The sequence below is a fragment of the Eubalaena glacialis genome, chromosome 14, assembly GCF_028564815.1.
Source record: "Eubalaena glacialis isolate mEubGla1 chromosome 14, mEubGla1.1.hap2.+ XY, whole genome shotgun sequence".
Taxonomy (NCBI): Eukaryota; Metazoa; Chordata; class Mammalia; order Artiodactyla; family Balaenidae; genus Eubalaena; species Eubalaena glacialis.
Genome location: NC_083729.1, coordinates 86,381,818 through 86,406,583, shown reverse-complemented (window position 1 = coordinate 86,406,583; position 24,766 = coordinate 86,381,818). Strand labels below are relative to the sequence as shown.

General features: G+C 36.8%; 1 protein-coding gene across 5 annotated transcripts in view; it reads left to right on the top strand.

Moving 5' to 3' along the window:
• The window catches only part of TSGA10 (testis specific 10), a 101,983-nt gene extending 88,994 nt beyond the window's left edge, over positions 1-12,989 (top strand). For all 5 annotated transcript variants that reach the window (XM_061211039.1, XM_061211036.1, XM_061211038.1 and 2 more), the window contains 4 exons: positions 5,489-5,691; positions 7,464-7,568; positions 7,746-7,895; positions 12,931-12,989. In XM_061211039.1, coding sequence (XP_061067022.1) covers positions 5,489-5,691; positions 7,464-7,568; positions 7,746-7,895; positions 12,931-12,955 — 483 coding nt within the window. In that variant the 3' untranslated portion in view covers positions 12,956-12,989. The remainder of the gene's footprint in view (positions 1-5,488; positions 5,692-7,463; positions 7,569-7,745; positions 7,896-12,930) is intronic.
• The last annotated feature ends 11,777 nt before the right edge of the window (positions 12,990-24,766 follow it).

Sequence of the window (24,766 nt, the reverse complement as noted above, 5' to 3'; positions counted from 1 at the left end):
CTTTAGTTCTTCTAAATCTTTGTTAAACATTTCTTGTATTTTCTCAATCCGTGCCTCCATTCTACTTCTGAGATTCTGGATCATCTTTACTATCATTACTCTGAATTCTTTTTCAGGTAGATTGCCTATTTCCTCTTCATTTATTTGGTCTTGTAGGTTTTTACCTTGCTGCTTCATCTGTGACATATTTTTTTGCCATCTCATTTTTTTTTTTTTTTATGAGTGGGACTGTGTTCCTGTCTTACTGGTTATTTGGCCTGAGGCTTCCAACACTGGGGTTTGTAGGCTGGGTCTTGGTGCTGAGATAAGGAACTCTGTGAGACCTCACTCTGATGAATATTCCCTGGGGTCTGAGGTTCTGTGTTAGTCCAGTGGTTCAGACTTGGACCTCCCACCACAGGAGCTTCAGCCTTACCCTGGGCTCATGAACAAGATCCCTCAAGCCACATGGGGCGGCAAAAAAAAAAAAAAAAAAAACAATAACAAAGTAAAAAATAAAATTAGACTAGGAAACTAACAGATATGTTAGAAAGAATATAAAAATAAAAATATAGATGAATCAACAACCAGAAGGTACATCAGTACCCCAATAGTAAAAAAGAGGAGGGAAAAGAAAGAAAAAAGGGGGGGGGGAAGACCTTGGCTGTAGAGGGCGGGGCCTAAGCAAGGGCGAGGTTTGGGCAGTGGGCGGGGCCTATGCTTAGGACCCACACGGCTGGAAAAGACCCTGGGAGCTGTGGGGGGGTGGGGCTTAGGCTCTAGGAACAGAAGGGGCCCAGGCGTGCCCCCCACCCCTGGTCTTAGAAGGCAGGGAACCTCACCTGGGAGCCCAGCAGGCTTCCTGGGCTTGAGTGGTTGGGGAAAACGCCCTACTCTCCTCTCCTGCTCCTCCGGTCTGTGAGGGCCCCTCCCACCTGCCTTTCCTGATCTCCCCGGCCTCCCTCCTATGCCCCCAGGACTAATGAGGGGTGAGTGGCCTTGGAGGGCAGGGGACCGGCCTGGGAGCTCAGCAGGCTCCCTGGCCCTAGTGGGCCAGGCGATGGTCCTCCGCTCCTCTCCCTCTCTTCTGGGAGAGTCCCTCCCACCTGCCTCTCCTGATCTCCCTGGCCTTAGGGGGTGCAGATCCTGTCTGGCCTCCACTTCTCCTCCCCCCTCAGTCCCCCTACATCCTACTGGTTCACTTCGGGTTTCCTCTCATCTCCTTGGGCATCAGAGTCCCCCACCAGCGGCCAGCAGGCGCCCTAGTTGTGGGGAGAAGCTAACTCCACGTCTTCCCACACCACCATCTTGACTCCACCCTCTCTTTCCTTTTTAAGGCTGAACAATATTCCATTGTGTGAATATACCACAGTTTGCTTATTTATTTGTCAGTTTGTGGACACTTGGGTTGCTTCCATGTTTTAGCTATTGTGAATAATGCTGCTATAAACATGGGTGTATAAATCTCTCTTCAAGATGCTGCTTTCATTTTCTTTGGGTCTCTACCCAGAAGTTGGATTTCTGGATCATATGGTAATCATATGGTAATTCTATTTTTAATTTTTTGAGGAGCCTCTGTACTGTTTTCCAAAGCAGCTGTACCATTTTACATTCCCACTGACAGTGCACAAGTGTTCCAGTTTCTCTACATCCTTGCCAACACTTGTTTTTCAGCCTTTCTTTCTCTTTCTCTTTCTTTCTCTCTTTCTCTTTCTTTCTCTCTTTCTTTCTTTCTCTCTCTCTTTCTTTCTTTCTTTCTTTCTTTTCTTTCTTTCTTTCTCTCTCTCTCTACCCCCTCCCTGCCTCCTTCCCTCCCCCCACTTCTCTCTCTCTTTTGCTAATAACTGTCCTGATGGGTGTGAAGTCATCAGGCAAATTCTCATAGTATTTTTAAATACTCCTGACATAAATTTTTTTGCCTTAGAATTTAGTTATTTGTGTATATATGTTTATCCCCATAATAAGCTGTATTTCAAGTGCAAGAACTATCTTATTTATCTTTGTATTTCTTCAGCTGTACTATGCATATAAGGGACAGACAAATAATTTTTCTAAGCTAAACTTTTGATTTTGAGATAATTGTAGATTCACATGCAATTATAAGAAACTATACAAAGAAATGTTGTGTCTCCTTTACCTGGCCTCCCCCAATGGTAACGTCTTGCAAAACCATAGTATAATATCTCAACCAGGCTTTTGACATTGTTTCAGGCAAGATATGGAACATTTCTATCACAGGACCCATCATGTTGCCCTTTTTTAGCGCTATATCTACTCCCCTCCTATCCACAACCTCTCCTTAACCCCTGGAAACAAACAGCTAATCTGTTCTCCACTTGTAAATTCTGTCACTTCAAGAATGTTCTATAGATAGAATCATACGATATGTAACCTTTTGGGATTGGATTTTTTCATTCAGCATAATTCTCTGAAGGTTCATCCAGGTTGTTGCATATATTAGTGGTTCATTCCTGTAACACAGTTTGTTTAATCATTCATCCTTTGAAGGACATCTGTTATTTCCAGTTTGGAGAGAGATAGATAGAGGGAGAGAAAGAAAGAGAGAGAGAGAAATTAAAGACCCCAAATAAAAGGAAAGACATCCCACATCCATGGATCAGAAGACTTAACACTGTTAAAATGGCAGTACTACCCCAAATTGGTCTACAAATTCAATACAATGTCTATTAGAATCCCAGCGGGCTTCCTCATTGAAACTGACAAGATGACATAAAATTAATATGGAAGTGCAAGTGACCCAGAATAGCCAAAACAATCTTGAAAAAGAGCAAAATCAGAGCACTTCCCAATTTCAAAACTGTCTATAGTAATCAAGACAGTGTAGTACTAGCATAAGGAAAGATATATAGGTCAGTGGAACAGAATTGAGAGTCCAGAAATAAACTCTTACATTTGTAGTGAAATGATATCCAAAAAATTGGTAGCAATACAATTTAATGGGGGAAGAATAGTCTTTTCAACAAATGCTACTGGGACAACTGAACATCTACATGGAAAAGAATGAAGTTGGATTCCTATCACATACCATATACAAAAATTAACTTCAAATGTTTTATAGACCTATATGTAAGAGTTAAAATTATAAAACTCTTAAGAAGAGAACATACAAATAAATCTTTGTGACCTTGGGTTAGGTAATCCTTTTTTAGAGTCACATCACAAGTACAACAGAAGAAAAAATAGATTAGAAGGACTTCATCAGAATAAAAAACTTTTGTGCTGCAAATGTTATCAACAAAGTAAAAAGACAATGCACAGAATGGGGAAAACATTTGCAAATCATATATCTAATAAGAGATTTGTATCCAGAGTATATAAAGGACTCTTGCAACTTAGTAATAACCCAACTCAAAAAATGGGGAAAGGATCTCAATAGACATTTCTCTATAGACACTACATAAATGGGCAAAAAGCACATGAAAAGATGCTCAACATCATTAACAATCAGAGAAATGCAAAACAAAACTATACCATTTCATAACCACTAGGATGGCTATAATTTAAAAAAGACAATAGCAAATGTTGGCAAAGATGTAGAAAACTTGGAACCCTCATACGTTGCTGGTGGGAATGTAAAATAGGCCTCTTTGGAAAACATCTTGGCAGTTCCTCAAAATGTGAAAAAATAGGATTACCATAAAGTCCAGAAATCCCACTCCTGTTTATCAAAGGAGAATGAAAACGTAGGTCCATGTAAAAACTTATACACAAATGTTCTTAACAGCATTATTTATAATAGCCAAAAAGTGTAAATAACTCAAATATTCCTACATCTGTGCAAGGGAATATTATTTGGCAATAGAAGTAATAAAGTACTGATACCTGCTAAAACATGGATGACTCTTGAAAACATTACACTAAGGGAAGGAAGGCAGTCCCATAAGACCACACACACATTGTGTGATTCCATTTATATGAAATGTTCAAAATAAAGCAGATCATAGAGACAGAAAATAGATTAGGGATTGTCTAGGGCTAGTGCTGGGGGTAGGAGTGGGGGAATGACTGCTAATGTGTGCTGGGTTTCATTTTGGGATGATGAAAAAGTTCTCACAATAGATTGTGAGATTGTGGTATGATCATACAACTCTGTTAATATACTAAAAACCATTGACTTGTACAATTTAAATGGGCAAGTTGTATGGTATGTGAATTATATTCCAATAAAGCTGTTACCAAAAAAGTGATGCTCCATTTTAGATTCCTGCCAGCAAGGTATATGAGATTGCCATTGCCCATTTTAATGTTAATCAACACAAAAACTAAGAAATTTGCCAGTTTGATAAACTACAACATTGGTTCACCTGAAAGAGATTTTGCTCCCCAGGAAACACTTAGCAATGTCTATAGACATTTTTGACTGTCACAACCAGGGTGGGGGGATGCCATGGATCTCTGGTAAGTAGAGGCCAGGGATGCTGCTAAACATCCTGTAATGCATAGGGCAGCTCCCTACACCAAATAAATGTCCAACCCAAAAGATCAGTAGTGTCAAAGTTAAGAAATCCTGGACTAGAAATACCGTCTTGATTTAATTTCTATTTCTTTGATTATTAGTAAGGGTAAGTTATTCTATATGTTTACTAATTAGCTGTATTTTGTACATTTTCTGTTCACATCATTAGTTCATATTTCTCATCAGTTTGTTCATCTTCCTTATATTAATAAGATATTAACTATTTACTGAGTTTATTTTCATCTGGTTTTTTTCCTCGTAAATTTTGTTTGTTTATAATGAGTATAAATATGTTTGTTTTTTCTATGGTCAGACATCATTTTTTAATTGTATCTAGTCTAAAAAGTTCTTCGCCTACCTGCCCACCCCTTTCCTAATAATTTCATTTTTATTTAACTTTTTTTTCTTAGGGTTTTATCTTTTTACATTTAACTTTTTAAATGCATATATAAATTATTATAATGTGTATTATGAGATAAGGAATAATTTTTTTCTAAATAGTGATGTCTGGTTTTCCTCCTTTTGAAGAAACATTTGGCTTACAGAACGTATGTTAGGCTCAAGATAACCTTCAAAAAGTGAAGTTTTCCACAGGATCATGCAAGAGAGGGAATGTGCAATTACTCCTTATCTTTCTTAACTATGGAGGGCAATGACATTCCGTCAGGAAGTTAGGTGTTTATAATTCACCCAACTCAGGACAAAGCAGTAGTTACAGATACTACTATGTCAGTCTTGCAGAAATAAATTAAGAAATATCAAAGCTGGAAATGGAAATTGTTTGACGTTTGAGATTAATAACTCTTTACTTAAATTAATGAACTTTCTGATATTATCAGAGAGTTGGGGAAAGTGATACCCAGTGTGCGTGCATGTGTGTATCTGGTAAGAAGGAGGACACAATTTCTAATCAAGAAATTAAAAGTGGTTGTCAGTTTATAACATAATACAGACATTTTATGAGTCTCTGATAATACATCAGTTAAGTGAACGAATAGGAATAAGTATAGGTATCTTCCTGTTATCGTACAGATGGAGAATGAGTTGGATTCTGCTCGTTCTGAAATAGAACTCCTCAGGAGTCAGATGACAAATGAGAGAATCTCCATGCAGAATCTAGAAGCTTTGCTGGTGGCCAATCGAGACAAAGAATATCAGTCTCAGATAGCACTTCAAGAAAAAGAATCTGAAATTCAGCTTCTTAAAGAACACCTTTGTTTGGCAGAAAACAAAATGTGAGTTGGTTAGCAATATGATAACAAAGTCGTATTTCTAAATTTTTGGTACTTTATAGATTAATAGAATTTTAAAGCTGGCATTTAGACAATTTAGTGCCATAATTTGCTATTAATTAAACTGAGGACCCCAAGTGTTGTGATTTGTCTAAGATTTAGTACTTATTTCTATTATATGTTTATCTAAATTTATCTAAATTTAAGTTTAACCATCTTGGTTGATTGTTTGGGTATAAATGAACACCTATTGATCTAACATATTGCCTTTAGGAAGTAACCAGATTAGAAGAAATTAAGCACTTCTGAAACCAGAAGAATTTTTCTATTTATGGACCCACCTGGTAGTGCTACACAGTCTTTCCATTTGTCACATGATCTTTCCCTATGTACCTATGTACCTGTAAGTGTATACTGGTTATCTGGAAGAACTACTGCATTTACAGAATGCTGAAGACTTCCCCCAGAGCATTGATTTTGACTTTTTTTATTTTAAGAATCCCTAATACCATTAGCACCTTATTTACAAGACTGGAGGATGAGGTGGAAATGCCTGCCTGCATAGTGAATATTTTATTATTAAACATAGTGAATATTTTATTATTAAAATATTAAACTAATATTTTATTATTAAAATATTAAACTAATATTTTATTATTAAAATATTTTATTATTAAACTTAATATTTTATTATTAAACTCACCTTTCACAAAACTTCATGGGGACCCTTAGCTTCTGTTCTTTTCTTTCCCACCTATAACACTTTTTCATCCAGCCTCAACTCTGCCCTCCCATCCGAGCAGGGGACGTGGGGAAGGACAGGAATCACGGTCTCAGAAATCAGCCACTTGTAGGAGCCCCCGACTGAGCAAAGGCTGCAAAGCCAGGGCCCGTTTCCTTCAGAAAATGATTTTAGGTTGTGGCAGCTGTGATGGAGTCATTCTTTTCAATCACTGCAGCTGGGCTTTTGGGGTACCTTCAACCAGTTCTGCAGGATCATTTCCTCAAGCCGTAGGTGGAAATTGCCTCAGTGAAGTGTGCCAACACTCCCACCTTAAGGGGTACATTCTGTTTTAGACTGGCTGGTGAGTAGTATCAAGTAAGCTTGATAAGGTTGAGTGTTCTTAGTCTCTAAAGTTTAGACTCCAGCAGTCTGTAATGCAGTCCTGAAAGCCAGCAGAGAGGATAGAATGTTCTGTGCAAGCAGCATTCACCTGTGTCATCTGCCTTATGGTAGTGTGCCTTATCACAGGGTTTTTGAGGCAGTGTTTAGCCCTAAGGAAGATCCTGTGAAATTGAAGAGATTTTGTTTTTAACAGTAGATATATCAAATTTCATTACAAGTATATATAAGGCATTTGGTCAATTAAATGTACATATATTCACACACATTCATCATGGTGCTAGTGAATTCCAATATTATATGCACTGGAATATGCACCTAATACCTTAAAGTACACTTGTAAAAATGATCTGCAGTAAATAAGTAATATAGGTAGATAATAGATAATATTACCCCTCTAAACATAGGGAAACTGAGACAGAAAAGGTTTAACTAATTGAATGGGGCTGGGACAGCTTAGACTTTTAGTAGTCTACTTTGCACATTTACTACATCTAAAGCTGGCATATTTTAGATGCACTAATACATCTACGAAAATGACAATTTTGCTTGGATCCAGCTGAGAAACCATTGCCAACATGGTTTCATGTACTCTAGGAGTCCTAGCCATATTTTACCTGTAATTAACTGTCACTCACATTCTTTTACACAGGGCCATCCAGAGTAGAGACGTGGCCCAGTTCAGGAACGTCGTAACGCAGTTGGAAGCTGATTTAGACATTACCAAGAGACAACTAGGGACAGAGCGCTTTGAAAGGTAAGTGTGTCTCTATGTCACGTTCAGCCTGGAAAGCACTGTTCCTTGGATAACCACAGATTTTGGTTATTTCATGATGCTTAGATTTTAAAGCATGATTTGAACTATAGTTCTACGACAGTGTTAATAATGTCGCTGGATATAAAGTTTAGTAAAAGTCTCACTGTTTTGCTTTAGGGAAAGAGCTGTGCAAGAACTTCGCCGCCAGAATTACTCAAGTAATGCTTATCATTTGAGTTCCACAATAAAGCCAAATGCAAAATGTCACTCACCAGAACGTGCTCACCGTCGATCTCCTGACCGAGGCCTGGATCGATCATTAGAAGAGTAAGTGGTTTAAGGATCCATTCTTCGGGAACCATATAGCAATAAAAACTGAATATCTGAGGGGGTAAGAAAACTCCCTAACAGTCTACCATTAATAGTGCTATTTAAACATCATTACATAATTAGATATGTAGACATAAAAATATTTTGATAATTAGTTTTATATAAATATGTTAAAGAAAGGTCTATTTTATCTAATGTCTACATAAATTATATTTTTAAAATCTGATTTTCTTTTTATTTCTACAACATACAGTTTTTTCATATACTTTCATTAACAAAATATTGGCTAATTATTACAGCACCATAAAATACATATACTTCAGGAAAATAATAGGCTAATTTTTCAGAGGAAAATATTTTAGATATATTCCACAAATTTTGTAAAAACATTTACGAAAATGTATGCCACAAATTTCATAAAAACATTTTTTTTTAGAAATAATTTCCAACTTACAAGAAGTTAACAAAAATAAAATAATACAAAGAACATCTGTGCAACCTTTTACCCATACTCACTATTATTAAAATTTTACCACATTTGCTTTTTCTGTGTTTATGAGACAACACGTGCTGTCTCATGCACTCACACTCTTGCACTTGTTTCTCCCTCTCTCTCTCTCTCTCTCGCCCTCTCCCCACCCCCACCAACAGACTTTTTTTTTTTTTTTTTTTTTTACAATAACTAATACCTCCAGTTTGAACCATCCTCACAGGTTTCTCCCTTGCCTCCTTCCGTTCTGTATTTGTACATCCTTTCTTCTCCAGTGAGAGCCCTGGTTTAACATCAGCACATTTGCTCAACAACAGCAACACAGGTATTCATTTGCTCAACCCCAGAATGCATCTAAAATACTTTCAAAATGTCTTCATCTATGTTACTACAGTAAACAGGCCAACGTAAAAAAAAGTTCAGAATCTGTTTGCAGTTCTTCCTTTCTATCCCCATACATTACCTTTCCCAAGTCTTGAAGGCATATAGTCAAATACTGTGTTCATAACTTACTTGGAGTAATTCTTTTTTTTCCCCTTTCACTGTGGTTATGGTATACATTTGAAATACATTAGATTCATTTGTTTCAATTTGCTTTCATTTTTCATTTTTGTTGATTATGTTGAGATATCCTAACCAAGAGGAAGAGATGTCTTTCCATTTGTTCAAATTTGCTTTGTGTCTTTCAGGAATGGCTTGTAGTTTTTTTCTTTATATAGGTTTTGAACATTTCTTGTTAAGTTCATTCCTAAAGATTTTATTATTTTTTGTTGCTATTGTAAACGGGGTTTCCTCCATTCATTATATCTTCAAAAGATGCTATTTTTGCATGTTAATTTTCTATCACATTACCTTGCTAAATTCTTTTACTGTTTCATTAAGTTTTGTCATTGATTCTTTAGGGGTTTCCAGATATACTATCATGTCATCTGCAAAAAGAGATAATTTTATTTCTTCTTTTCCTATATGTATCTCTTGAATTGTATTCTCTAGTTGATTGCATTTGCCAGTATCATCAGAATAATGATAAATAGCTGTGGCAAAAGTGGACATTCTTGTTTTAATTCTGACCTGTGGTGAGAATGCCAATGGGGTTTGCCCATTAAGTAAGATACTGGCTTTAGGATTGAGGTTTATATGTTTTATGATATTAAGGAAATACTACTCATTACTATTTTTTCAAGACTTTTTATTAGGAAAGGATGTTTTTGTCAAGGGCCTTTTTATCATCTATGAAGATATGGTTTTTTCTCTTTAGAACTATTAATATGTGAATTATATTAATAGATTTTCAAGTATTGAACCATCTTTGAATTTCTGGCATAGCCCCTACTTGGTCATAGTGTATTATTTTCTTGGTGTTCACTACTATTTCATTTACCTTAGATCTGTGTATCAATATTCGTAAGTGATATTGGTCTGTAATTTTCTCTCTGTGCTATTTTTATCAAGTTTAGATATCAATGTTATATTTGTTTCAAAAAAAGAATTTGAGAATTTTTTGTTTACCTTGCTTTGAAACAATTTATATAGTTGGGGATTATTTGATCTCTAAAGATTTGGGTGAGTTTACCTGTCAAACCACGTAGCCTTGGTTCTTTTTTTTTTTGTGGGGTGTACTTCCTTAATAACTTTTTCTATTGCTTCTTTTTTTTTTAAAGCCTTGACACGACTTTTTTTTTTTTAATTTATTAATTTATTTATTTTTGGCTGCGTTGGGTCTTCATTGCTGCACACGGGCTTTCTCTAGTTGCGGTGAGAAGGGGCTACTTCATTGCGGTGCGTGGGCTTCTCATTGCTGTGGCTTCTCTTGTTGCAGAGCATGTGCACTAGGTGTGTGGGCTTCACTAGTTGTGGCACACGGGCTCAGTAGTTGTGGCTTGCGGGCTCTAGAGCGCAGGCTCAGTAGTTGTGGTGCACAGGCTTAGTTGCTCTGCGGCATGTGGGATCTTCCTGGGCCAGGGCTCGAACCCGTGTCCCCTGCGTTGACAGGCGGATTCTTAACCACTGCGCCACCAGGGAAGTCCTCTATTGCTTCTTTGGAAATTGGTCTTTTTAAGCTTTCTATCTCTATTTGTCTAAAAGTTATCTAGGTTTTCAAATTTATTTGCACAGAAGTAACCAATGCAATATCTTATAAATTTAAAAATTTCTTCTGTATCAATAGTTATATCCTATTGTCATTTCTTATTTGTATATGTATGTTTCTCCCTTTTTTTGTTGATTACCTTAGCCTATGGTTTGTTTACTTTGTTCATTGCTTCAAAGAACCAGCATTTTGATTTATTGATTTAATCTGTTTTTCTTTCTTATTAATTTCTGTTTTTATTTATATTATTTCCTTCCTTGTGCTTTTTCATTTACTTTGTTGGGTTTTTTTCCCCTAGAGTTTTGAGTTAGAAATTTAATTCATTTATTACCATTCTTTCACTTTTATTGATGTAGATATTCAGAGCTATGAATTTTTCTGTGATCATTGCTTTAAATATATCCCATAGATTCTGATATATAGTGTTTTTGTGATCATTATTTTTCAGAAATTCTGTAATTTCTGTTTGTATTCTCACTTTTACCCAAGAGTTATTTGATAGAAAATCTTTTAATTTTCAATGAGAAGAGCTTTTTTGTTTGTTTGTTTTGGTTTCATTTTTAATTCCTAATGTTATTGCATTGTGATCAGAGACTATTGTCTATAATATTTCTATTTTATGGACATTACTGATGTTTTCTTTGTACTTTACTGCATGATCAATTTTTGTGAACAGTTCACGTGCACTTGAGAAGATATATTCTTTCTTATCAGAGTATAGTGTAATATATCTAAAAGATTTGCCTTTTAAATTTTATTTAGTTCTTTTATAATGTCGTTTAATTTTTGTTCACTTGTTTTACTAAGAATGGTGCTTTAAAATCTATTATTAGTATGTTTTTATTTCTTCTTATGCCTCCTATAAATTTTGTTTTATATAGGTGGTTTGCTGTTTTATTTGTGGCATAGATATTCTGAACTGTTGTATCTTTATTGTGAATGTGGCTTTTATGAAGTGTTATTTTCTGATGCGTTTCATTTTTTTGGAAGGAGGAAGGACTTGACGCCTACTTTGTCTGGTATTAGAGTTACAACTCCTGTTTCCTTATTGTCTCCATTTGCCTGGTAGATCTTTGTCCATCACTTTATTTTTAACTTTTTTGAATCACTGCATTTTAAGTATCTCGCTTTTATATAGTATGGATTTGAGTTTTGCTTTATGAATCATTTTGAAATTTTTTTAAAACAGGTGAGTTAAGCTCCCTCATATTATTGATATAACTGTTAAATTTGGCCTCAACTCGGTCATATCATCTTATGTTATGATAACCGTGTTTACTATGTGATATTTACTCTATTTGGTTATTCTTCTTTGCTTGTGAACATTTCTTTTGATATTGAAGAAGTTTTGTGTTTTATTATAATGGTTACCTTTCTATTAATACTTTTAATAGTACCCTTAAAGTACCCTATTTTTTAAATTTTAAGTTTTTGCTGTTAGTTTTAAATGGTATCCTTTGACTGCCACCTATTATCCAATGTACTTAATTTACTTTACAACAGCCAATGTACTTAATTTACTTTCCCCCAACCACTGATCTGTTTCCTGTTCCTATAGTGTTGCCTTTTCAGGTTGTCATATAAATGGAATCATGTGGTATGTAGTCTGTAGTGGCTGACTTTCACTCAGCACTACATATTTGAGATTTATCCGGCTTGTTGCATGTATCAGATATTATTGGATATTCCTTTTAACTGCTGAGTAATATTCCATTGTGTGACTGTAACACAGTTTTGTTTTGCTTTGTTTTACTTTTTTTTATTTTGAAATGATTACAGCAGTCTCACAGGTAGTTGCAAGAATAGTACAGATAGTCCCACCATATCCTTCCCCCAGCTTCCCCAATGGCAATATCTTACAAACCAGGAAACTGACACTGGCATAATTAACCAGTCGATGGGCCTTATTCAGTTTTCACTAGTTTTTACACGCACTTGTTTGTGCGCGCAATTTTTTTACACAGAGAACATATGACGCCACCACAGTCAATGTTCTGAATTGTTCCATCAGCCCCGAGGAGCTCATTCCTTCATGATACCCTTTTATAGTCACAGCCCTCTCGTTCTCCTCCCTATCCCTGAGCAAACACTAATTTCTTCTCCAGCTCTATAATTCTGTCCTTTTGAGAATGTTGTATACATGGAATCACACATGGGATGTAAGTTTTTGAGACTGGTTTTTCTCTCTTAGCACAGTGCCCATGAGATCCATCCAAGTTGTGTGTGTCAATAGTTCATTCTTTTTTATTGTTGAATCCATAGTATTCCATGATATGGATGTATCACAGCTTGTGAAACTGAGTGAAAAAATACATTGTATCTGTTTTCTTTCACAGAAGCTGAGGGAAAAATCCTAAGTCTTACCAAAGTAATATTAGAACACACTTTTTTATTCATCATGAAATCATTGAGTTGAAAATATTAATCTACATAATTTTTTTTCTCTCTTATAGGAATCTTTGCTATAGAGATTTCTGACACGTGAAAAGATTCTTCATATCCTTGGGAGAGGTCAGAGTTTCAAACTGATTTTTTTTTTGCTATATGATTGCATTTATCTTTTGAATGCTTGACAATGTTAAATGAATTTATTAACGTTGCGCCTCTGAATCTCTCTTTTCATGTGCCATATCGCAGTGATCTGAGATGACTTATAAAAAACAAAAATGCATATGGCTCTTTCTATCCATACAGTAATAGTGAGTATAAAATCTGCTTACTTCACTACTGAACACTGTTATGTTAACTATCCAGAGTAAATAAAGAAGATTATAAAAAGAGGGAAAAGTGTTTTTACAAAACTGATTTTTTCTTTGTGATTTATGCTTTCATGGCTGGACAAGTTGTGCCACAATAGGCACAGTTTACCAATGCTGGCCTGGGACCCCATATTCCATTTTGGAACCAACGTGACATTAACTCTAGGCCATAATCTGACTTCAAAGCAGTAGATAGTACGAGCGTGTCAGGGTTTTTAAATACATAGTGTTGTACCACTAATTAACATACATTTTCTACAATTGTTTACCCCTACTATTTTTAGAAAGGTAGGTGATGCTATATCTGTCAAGTATGTAAAAATTTTTAAAAAATCTGTATTTTTAATATGTTTTTCTTTAAAATATTAAAATACTGCAATCAACTTAATTGCCATTTTATTTATTTATTTTTTGCTTGTGGCAGCTGTCTACAATGTAGAGTACCAAGTTCAGTGATGTTTCCTTATTTCCCCTAAATTCTCCTAAATCTCTTAACTTTTCTGTCCATAGACTTTGATTTAATGTTGATATTACAGTCTGAACACTACTGGTAAAAGCTGTTTGTACTCTTGCCATTTTAATAATTTTTAAAAAGCCCTGTCATTGATAGTATTCATATGATGCAGACAGTGTCTCATTTTATAGAGTCACTATTCATTATGACTACAGTAATGTAGGATAGTGCCCTGATTTAGGTCTTGTTTATGCATTAGCACTCTAATGTTTTTCACCATAAATTTATGCTCTATATTCACTTTACTTTCATTTTTAAAAACCTTGAGGTTTACACAGCTAGTTCAGGACAGTCATTACAGATTGGTTTTAAAAATTGAATAATTAAAAATAAGATGTTATTTTTTTATAAACATGTTACAGAATAATATACAAAAAGTTTTTCTTGCTGGTATTAAATAATATACCAGTAGATATGCAAAATTAACCTCTGCTAGGTAGCAAAGCATCACAACATTTATTTTAGTCTCTCCACCTCCTAGAAGAGCTGATAAGGAGCTGAGTGTCACCTGTTGTGTGCACTTAACATATATTGGGGTTTTTTTAAACTAATTTGTATTGGAGTATAGTTGCTTTACAATGTTGTGTTACCTTCTACTGCACAGCAAAATGAATCAGCCATACATTATACATATATCCCCTCCCTTTTGGATTTCCTTCCCATTTAGGACACCACAGTGCATTAAGTAGAGTTCCCTGTGCTATACAGTATGTTCCCCTCAATTGTCTATTTTATACATAGTATCAATAGTGCGTATGTGTCAATCCCAATCTCCCAGTTCCTCCCACCCCATCCCTTTCCCCCTTGGTATCCATACATTTGTTCTCTACCTCTGTGTCTCTATTTCTGCTTTGCAAATAAGGTCATCTATACCAATTCTCTAGATTCCACATATATACATTAATATACAATATTTGTATATTTTGCTCTTTCTGACTTACTTCACTCTGTATGACTCTCTCTGATATTGTAAGTGGAGAGGGCAGTATGAGGGAGAGGGGTGTGACAGAAATAGGAATGAAGTATGTCAGAAAATATTTCCATACTTGGTTAAAAGTATACTGTACTTGACTTGTGCCATTAATTGCAGAATACTTAAAAGGAAAATTATATGGTAAGTATAAAGGGGCCAACATTATCCAAAGGTAGAGAAACCTTAAGTGTATTCTATGCTAAAATTCAAAGAAAAGATTATTTCTTATGGTAATATATTTTTTAATTAATTAATTTAATTGATTTGGCTGCATTGGGTCTTCGTTGCTGTGCATGGGCTTTCTCTAGCTGCGGCAAGTGGGGGCTACTCTTTGTTGTGGTGCGCGGGCTTCTCGTTACGGTGGCTTCTCTTGTTGTGGAGCACAGGCTCTAGGCATGTGGGCTTCAGTAGTTGTGGCACACAGGCTCAGTAGTTGTGGCTCGAGAGCTCTAGAGCGCAGGCTCAGTAGTTGTGGTGCATGGGCTTAGTTGCTCCACAGCATGTGGGATCTTTCTGGACCAGGGCTCGAACCTGTGTCCCCTGCACTGGAAGGCAGATTCTTAACCACTGCGCCACCAGGAAAGTCCTTATGGTAATATTTAATAGCATTTATTGTTTTATTTTATTTTATTTTTTTGTTAGTTTCTGCTTTATAACAAAGTGAATCAGTTATACATATACATATATCCCCATATCTCTTCCCTCTTGCGTCTCCCTCCCTCCCACCCTCCCTATCCTACCCCTCTAGGTGGTCACAAAGCACCGAGCTGATCTCCATGTGCTATGCGGCTGCTTCCCACTAGCTATCTATTTTACATTTGGTAGTGTATATATGTCCATGCCACTCTCTCACTTTGTCCCAGCTTACACTTCCCCCTCCCCATATCCTCAAGTCCATTCTTTAGTAGTTCTGCGTCTTTATTCCCATCTTCCTCCTAGGTTCTTCATGACCATTTTTTTTTCCTTAGATTCCATATATATGTGTTAGCATACGGTATTTGTTTTTCTCTTTCTGACTTACTTCACTCTGTATGACGGACTCTAGGTCCATCCACCTCACTACAAATAACTCAGTTTCGTTTCTTTTTATGGCTGAGTAATATTCCATTGTATATATGTGCCACATCTTCTTTATCCAATCACCTATTGATGGACACGTAGGTTGGGTCCATGTCCTGGCTACTGTAAATAGAGCTGCAATGAATATTGTGGTACATGACTCTTTTTGAATTATGGTTTTCTCAGGGTATATGCCCAGTAGTGGGATTGCTGGGTCGTATGGTAGCTCTATTTTTAGTTTTTTAAGGAACCTCCATACTGTTCTCCATAGTGGCTGTATCAATTTACATTCCCACCAACAGTGCAAGAGTGTTCCCTTTTCTCCACACCCTCTCCAGCATTTATTGTTTGTAGATTTTTTGATGATGGCCATTCTGAGCAGTGTGAGATGATATCTCATTGTGGTTTTGATTTGCATTTCTCTAATGATTAATGATATTGAGCATTCTTTAATGTGTTTGTTGGCAATCTGTATATATTCTTTGGAGAAATGTCTATTTAGGTCTTCTGCCCATTTTTGGATTGGGTTGTTTTTTTTAAACATCTTTATTGAAGTATAATTGCCTTACAATGGTGTGTTAGTTTCTGCTTTATAACAAAGTGAATCAGTTATACATATACATATGTTCCCATATCTCTTCCTTCTTGCATCTCCCTCCCTCCCTCCTCCCTATCCCACCCCTCTAGGTGGTCACAAAGCACCGAGCTGATCTCCCTGTGCTATGCGGCTGCTTCCCACTAGCTATCTATTTTACATTTGGTAGTGTATATATGTCCATGACACTCTCTCACCCTGTCACATCTCACCCCTCCCCCTCCCCATATCCTCAAGTCCATTCTCTAGTAGCTCTGTGTCTTTATTCCCGTCTTGCCACTAGGTTCTTCATGACCTTTTTTTTTTTCCTTAGATTCCATATATATGTGTTAGCATACTGTACTTGTTTTTCTCTTTCTGACTTACTTCACTCTGTATGACAGATTCTAACTCCATCCACCTCATTACAAATACCTCCATTTCATTTCTTTTTATGGCTGAGTAATATTCCATTGTATATATGTGCTACATCTTCTTTATCCATTCATCCGATGATGGACACTTAGGTTGCTTCCATGTCCTGGCTATTGTAAATAGAGCTGCAATGAACATTTTGGTACATGACTCTTTTTGAATTATGGTTTTCTCAGGGTATATGCCCAGTAGTGGGATTGCTGGGTCGTATGGTAGTTCTATTTTTAGTTTTTTAAGGAACCTCCATACTGTTCTCCATAGTGGCTGTATCAATTTACATTCCCACCAACAGTGCAAGAGTGTTCCCTTTTCTCCACACCCTCTCCAGCATTTATTGTTTGTAGATTTTTTGATGATGGCCATTCTGACCGGTGTGAGATGATACCTCATTGTAGTTTTGATTTGCATTTCTCTAATGATTAATGATGTTGAGCATTCTTTCATGTGTCTGTTGGCAATCTGTATATCTTCTTTGGAGAAATGTCTATTTACGTCTTCTGCCCATTTTTGGATAGGGTTGTTTGGTTTTTTGTTATTGAGCTGCATGAGCTGCTTGTAAATCTTGGAGATTAATCCTTTGTCAGTTGCTTCATTTGCAAATATTTTCTCCCATTCTGAGGGTTGTCTTTTGGTCTTGTTTATGGTTTCCTTTGCTGTGCAAAAGCTTTTAAGTTTCATTAGGTCCCATTTGTTTATTTGTGTTTTTATTTCCATTTCTCTAGGAGCTGGGTCAAAAAGGATCTTGCTGTGATTTATGTCATAGAGTGTTCTGCCTATGTTTTCCTCTAAGAGTTTGATAGTGTCTGGCCTTACACTTAGGTCTTTAATCCATTTTGAGTTTATTTTTGTGTATGGTGTCAGGGAGTGTTCTAATTTCATACTTTTACATGTACTTGTCCAATTTTCCCAGCACCACTTATTGAAGAGGCTGTCTTTTCTCCACTGTATATGCTTGCCTCCTTTATCAAAGATAAGGTGACCATATGTGCGTGGGTTTATCTCTGGGCTTTCTATCCTGTTCCATTGATCTATATTTCTGTTTTGGTGCCAGTACCAAACTGTCTTGATTACTGTAGCTTTGTAATATAGTCTGAAGTCAGGGAGCCTGATTCCTCCAGCTCCATTTTTCGTTCTCAAGATTGCTTTGGCTATTCGGGGTCTTTTGTGTTTCCATACAAATTGTGAAATTTTTTGTTCTAGTTCTGTGAAAAATGCCAGTGGTAGTTTGATAGGGATTGCACTGAATCTGTAGATTGCTTTGGGTAGTAGTGTCATTTTCACAATGTTGATTCTTCCAATCCAAGAACATGGTATATCTCTCCATCTATTTGTATCATCTTTAATTTCTTTCATCAGTGTCCTATAATTTTCTGCATACAGGTCTTTTGTCTCCTTAGGTAGGTTTATTCCTAGATATTTTATTCTTTTTGTTGCAATGGTAAACGGGAGTGTTTTCTTAATTTCACTTTCAGATTTTTCATCATTAGTGTATAGGAATGCCAGAGATTTCTGTGTATTAATTTTGTATCCTGCTACTTTACCAAATTCATTGATTAGCTCTAGTAGTTTTCTGGTAGCATCTTTAGGATTCTCTATGTATAGTATCATGTCATCTGCAAACAGTGACAGCTTTACTTCTTCTTTTCCTGTTTTGATTCCTTTTATTTCTTTTTCTTCTCTGATTGCTGTGGCTAACACTTTCAAAACTATGTTGAATAATAGTGGTGAGAGTGGGCAACCTTGTCTTGTTCCTGATCTTAGTGGAAATGGTTTCAGTTTTTCACCATTGAGGACAATGTTGGCTGTGGGTTTGTCATATATGGCCTTTATTATGTTGAGGAAAGTTCCCTCTATGCCTACTTTCTGCAGGGCTTTTATCATAAATGGGTGTTGAATTTTGTCAAAAGCTTTCTGTGCATCTATTGAGATGTCATATGGTTTTTCTCCTTCAGTTTGTTAATATGATGTATAACATTGATTGATTTGCGTATATTGAAGAATCCTTGCATTCCTGGAATAAACCCCTCTTGATCATGGTGTACGATCCTTTTAATGTGCTGTTGGATTCTGTTTGCTAGTATTTTGTTGAGGATTTTTGCATCTATGTTCATCAGTGATATTGGCCTGTAGTTTTCTTTCTTTGTGACATCTTTGTCTGGTTTTGGTATCAGGGTGATGGTGGCCTCGTAGAATGAGTTGGGGAGTGTTCCTCCCTCTGCAATATTTTGGAAGAGTTTGAGAAGGATAAGTGTTAGCTCTTCTCTAAATGTTTGATAGATTTCGCCTGTGAAGCCATCTGGTCCTGGGCTTTTGTTTGTTGGAAGATTTTTAATCACAGTTTCAATTTCAGTGCTTGTGATTGGTCTGTTCATATTTTCTATTTCTTCCTGGTTCAGTCTCGGCAGGTTGTGCATTTCTAAGAATCTGTCCATTTCTTCCAGGTTGTCCATTTTATGGGCATAGAGTTGCTTGTAGTAATCTCTCATGATCGTTTGTATTTCTGCAGTGTCAGTTGTTACTTCTCCTTTTTCATTTCTAATTCTATTGATTTGAGTCTTCTCCCTTTTTCTCTTGATGAGTCTGGCTAATGGTTTATCAATTTTGTTTATCTTCTCAAAGAACCTTTTAGTTTCATTGATTTTTGCTATTGTTTCCTTCATTTCTTTTTCATTTATTTCTGATCTGATCTTTATGATTTCTTTCCTTCTGCTAGCTTTGGGGTTTTTTTGTTCTTCTTTCTCTAATTGCTTTAGGTGCAAAGTTAGGTTGTTTATTCGAGATGTTTCCTGTTTCTTGATGTAGGCTTGTATTGCTATAAACTTCCCTCTTAGCACTGCTTTTGCTGCATCCCATAGGTTTTGGGTCGTCGTGTCTCCATTGTCATTTGTTTCTAGGTATTTTTTGATTTCCCCTTTGATTTCTTCAGTGATCACTTCGCTATTAAGTAGTGTATTGTGTAGCCTCCATGTATTTGTATTTTTTACAGATCTTTTCCTGTAATTGATATCTAGTCTCATAGCGTTGTGGTTGGAAAAGATACTTGATACGATTTCAATTTTCTTAAATTTACCAAGGCTTGATTTGTGACCCAAGATATGATCTATCCTGGAGTATGTTCCATGAGCACTTGAGAAAAATGTGTATTCTGTTGTTTTTGGGTGGAATGTCCTATAAATATCAATTAAGTCCATCTTGTTTAATGTATCATTTAAAGCTTGTGTTTCCTTATTTATTTTCATTTTGGATGATCTGTCCATTGGTGAAAGTGGGGTGTTAAAGTCCCCTACTATGATTGTGTTACTGTCGATTTCCCCTTTTATGGCTGTTAGTATTTGCCTTATGTATTGAGGTGCTCCTGTGTTGGGTGCATAAATATTTACAATTGTTATACCTTCCTCTTGGATCGATCCCTTGATCATTATATAGTGTCCTTCTTTGTCTCTTGTAATAGTCTTTATTTTAAAGTCTATTTTGTCTGATATGAGAATTGCTACTCCAGCTTTCTTTTGATTTCCATTTGCATGGAATATCTTTTTCCATCCCCTCACTTTCAGTCTGTATGTGTCTCTAGGTCTGAAGTGGGTCTCTTGTAGACAGCATATATATGGGTCTTGTTTTTGTATCCATTCAGCCAGTCTGTGTCTTTTGGTGGGAGCATTTAATCCATTTACATTTAAGGTAATTATCGATATGTATGTTCCTATTCCCATTTTCTTAAATGTTTTGGGTTTGTTATTGTAGGTGTTTTCCTTCTCTTGTGTTTCTTGCCTAGAGAAGTTCCTTTAGCATTTGTTGTAAAGCTGGTTTGGTGGTGCTGAACTCTCTCAGCTTTTGCTTGTCTGTAAAGGTTTTAATTTCTCCATCAAATCTGAATGAGATCCTTGCTGGGTAGAGTAACCTTGGTTGTAGGTTTTTCTCCTTCATCACTTTAAGTATATCCTGCCACTCCCTTCTGGCTTGCAGAGTTTCTGCTGAAAGATCAGCTGTTAACCTTATGGGGATTCCCTTGTGTGTTATTTGTTGTTTTTTCCCTTGCTGCTTTTAATATGTTTTCTTTATATTTAATTTTTGATAGTTTGATTAATATGTGTCTTGGCGTGTTTCTCCTTGGATTTATCCTGTATGGGACTCTCTGTGCTTCCAGGACTTGATTAACTATTTCCTTTCCCATATTAGGGAAGTTTTCAACTATAATCTCTTCAAATATTTTCTCAGTCCCTTTCTTTTTCTCTTCTTCTTCTGGGACCCCTATAATTCGAATGTTGGTGAGTTTAATGTTGTCCCAGAGGTCTCTGAGACTGTCCTCAGTTCTTTTCATTCTTTTTTCTTTATTCTGCTCTGCAGTAGTTATTTCCACTATTTTATCTTTCAGGTCACTTATCCGTTCTTCTGCCGCAGTTATTCTGCTATTGATCCCATCTAGAGTATTTTTAATTTCATGTATCGTGTTTTTCATCGTTGCTTGGTTCCTCTTTAGTTCTTCTACGTCCTTGTTAAATGTTTCTTGCATTTTGTCTATTCTATTTCCAAGATTTTGGATCATCTTTACTATTATTATTCTGAATTCTTTTTCAGGTAGACTGCCTATTACCTCTTCATTTGTTAGGTCTGGTGTGTATTGACCCTGCTCCTTCACCTGCTGTGTGTTTTTTTGTCTTCTCATTTTGCTTATCTTACTGTGTTTGGGGTCTCCTTTTCACAGGCTGCAGGTTCGTAGTTCCCGTTGTTTTTGGTATCTGTCCCCAGTGGCTAAGGTTGGTTCAGTGGGTTGTGTAGGTTTCCTGGTGGAGGGGACTAGTGCCTGTGTTCTGGTGGATGAGGTTGGATCTTGTCTTTCTGGTGGGCACATCCATGTCTGGTGGTGTGTTTTGGGGTGTCTGTGGCCTTGTTATGATTTTAGGCAGCCTCTCTGCTAATGGGTGGGGTTGTGTTCCTGTCTTGCTAGTTGTTTGGCATGGGGTGTCCAGCACTGTAGCTTGCTGGTCGTTGAGTGGAGCTGGGTCTTGGCGTTGAGATGGAGATCTCTGGGAGATTTTCGCCGTTTGGTATTACGTGGAGCTGGGAGGTCTCTTGTGGACCAATGTCCTGAAGTTGGCTCTCCCACCTCAGAGGCACAGCCCTGACGCCTGGCTGGAGCACCAAGAGCCTGTTATCCACATGGCTTTTGCACCACCCTAGTCTCGAAGCTCCCGCCCCTGCTCCTCAGGCCGGGATTCCATCGCATTTATTGTTTTAAATGAGATTCTAATTGCTTGAGGTAAATGTGTAATAGCCTATTGATATAGTAAAGACACAATACAAAAAATGCAATAAAATACACAATGCAAAAATTATACCAAACATATTCTTTCTTTGATGGCAAAGAAATCTCCTGAAAAAGAGCTCTCAGTTTTAAAAAGTTATGTTTAGTACAAAACATCCACTCTTGCTGAAGTAAGCATGTTTTAAAAGAGGTTTATTAACCCTCTGAGTTAAATATCTCATAGGCACTGCATCTGGATACGTCTAAATTCAATTCAACAATGTTTCCTCCTTGTAGTCTCTGCCCTGGTTTCCCACCATGGAGTCCCACACCAGCCACTATGTCAGATACCTGAACCCCGAGCCCAGATGCCACACCAGGTCACTCCCTTCCCTTCTCACTCCACACATTCTGTCAACTTAAATGTCACTTCCTACTATGCAATATTGCTGAAAAAATTAAAGACCTAAATAAGTGGAAAGACATCCTGCATTCATGGATTGGAAGGCTTAATATTCTTAAGAAGAAATATTCTCCCAAACCGTCTTGTGATTAAATACAATCCTTATCAAAACTCCAATGGAGTTTATTATTATTATTTATTATTATTTTTTTGGCAGAAATGGAAAAGCCAGTCCTAAAATTCTTATGGAATTGCAAGGGACCCAGAATAGCCCAAGCAGTCTTGAAACAGAAGAACAAAGTTAGAGGATTCACGTTTCCCAATTTCAAATCTTACTGCAAAGCTGCAGTAATCAAAATAGTGTAGTACTGGCATACAGACAGACATAAGGATCAATAGAATAGAATTGGTTTATTCTATTAGCGCAGAAATAAACCCATACATCTATGGTCAATTGATTTTTGACAGGGGTTCCAAGACCATTCAGTGGGGAAAGAACAGTCTCTTCAACAAGTGGTGCTGGGGGCTTCCCTGGTGGCACAGTGGTTAAGAATCCACCTGCCAATGCAGGGGACACGGGTTAGAGCCCTGGTCCTGGAAGATCCCACAGGCCGTGGAGGAAATAAGCCCGTGCGCCACAACTACTGAGCCTGCGCTCTAGAGCCCACGTGCCACAACTACTGAAGCCCGTGCGCCTAGAGCCTGTGCTCGGCAACAAGAGAAGCCACCGCAATGAGAAGCCCACGCACCACAACAAAGAGTAGCCCCCGCTCGCCGCAACTAGAGAGCCCACGCACAGCAATGAAGACCCAACGCAGCCAAAAATAAAATGTAAATAAAATAAATAAATTTATAAAAAAAAGAAAAAAAGTGGTGCTGGGACAACTGGATGACCACATGCAAAAGGATGAAGTTGGATCCTGCCACACACCACATGCAAAAATCAACTCAATATGGACCATATACTTAAGTTTAAGTGCTAAAGCTATAGAACTCTTTGAAGGAAACATAGAAACAAACCTTCATGACCTTGTATTTCACAAGGTTTCTTAAATATTGTTAAATGACAAACAACAAAAATAGATAAATTGGAGTTCATCAGAATTAAGAAACCTTGTACATCAAAGGACAGTATCAAGAAAGTGAAAAGCAACCCAAGTAATTTGAGAAAATATTTGCAAATCATATATCTGATAAGGATGTCATATCCAGAATATATATAGAATTTTTACAACTCAACAACAAAAAACAGGTATGCTTTCATACTTCCATCTAATCCATTCTCCACACTGTAATCAAGAAAGAGTTTTAAAACACAAATATGCTTACTTCTCTCTCTCCACACATGCACTCTGTGAGTACCAAATTTGTTATTAGACTAAAGGCCAAGCTCTTCAACATTGCCTTTACAGACCTCTCTGATTTGTTTTTTTTTTATCTCTTCAACTTCATACCTCACCCCCCCACCTTACAATGATATATTATAGTTATTCCGAATTGCTTTCAGTACCTTGAACAGTTTATGCTCTTTTATCTCTTGGCCTTTGCACATGCTGTTTCCTCTGCCTGGATCACTCCTTTTCCTCTCTCCTATTCCTCTCCCAGCCTGGAAAATTCTTGTTTGTTTTAACATTGTGTCGTCAGCACCTAGCACAGTGCCTGGCACTGATGTGTGCTCAATATTTATTTCTAAAAATGAAAGTCTTTTTATTTCTTGCTAATTTCTATGTATTCTTCTATTCACTATTAATTTCACTTATCCCGTGTGCTCCATTGCATTCTTTTTTTTCCTTAACATCTTTATTGGAGTATCCATTGCATTCTTATTGTATCATCTTGTTTGTGTGTCATACCTGCTAGACTGTGAGCTCCATGAAGGCAAGAATAGTCTGATTTATTTATCATGGTACAGACCGTGCCAGACTCATGGTGGCTTCCAGTTGATATGTATTTACTGAAAGAGTGTAAAGTATAGGTGGTTATGATCATAGGTTCTTAAGTCCCACTGCTTGACTTTACATCATGTTTCTACATAGCTGTGTACTTGGGCAAGTTAGCACTTTCTAAAGTGCTAACTTTTTATTTCCCTTATCTGTAAAAGGTATATTTATAATAGTACCTAACTCAAAATAGAATCTTGTGGTTTAACTGAGATAATATATCTAAAGTGCTTAGTTTCAGTACAATGCCAGATATACAGTAGGTGGTCAGTTGATGTTTTATGATTTGTTGAATTAATGAAGAAATCTATAGGTTTCAGTATCAAGAGAGAAAACTTGCCTGGGGAAAGAGATTTGTTAGTCCTTAGCAGGTAAGAGATAGGAGATCAA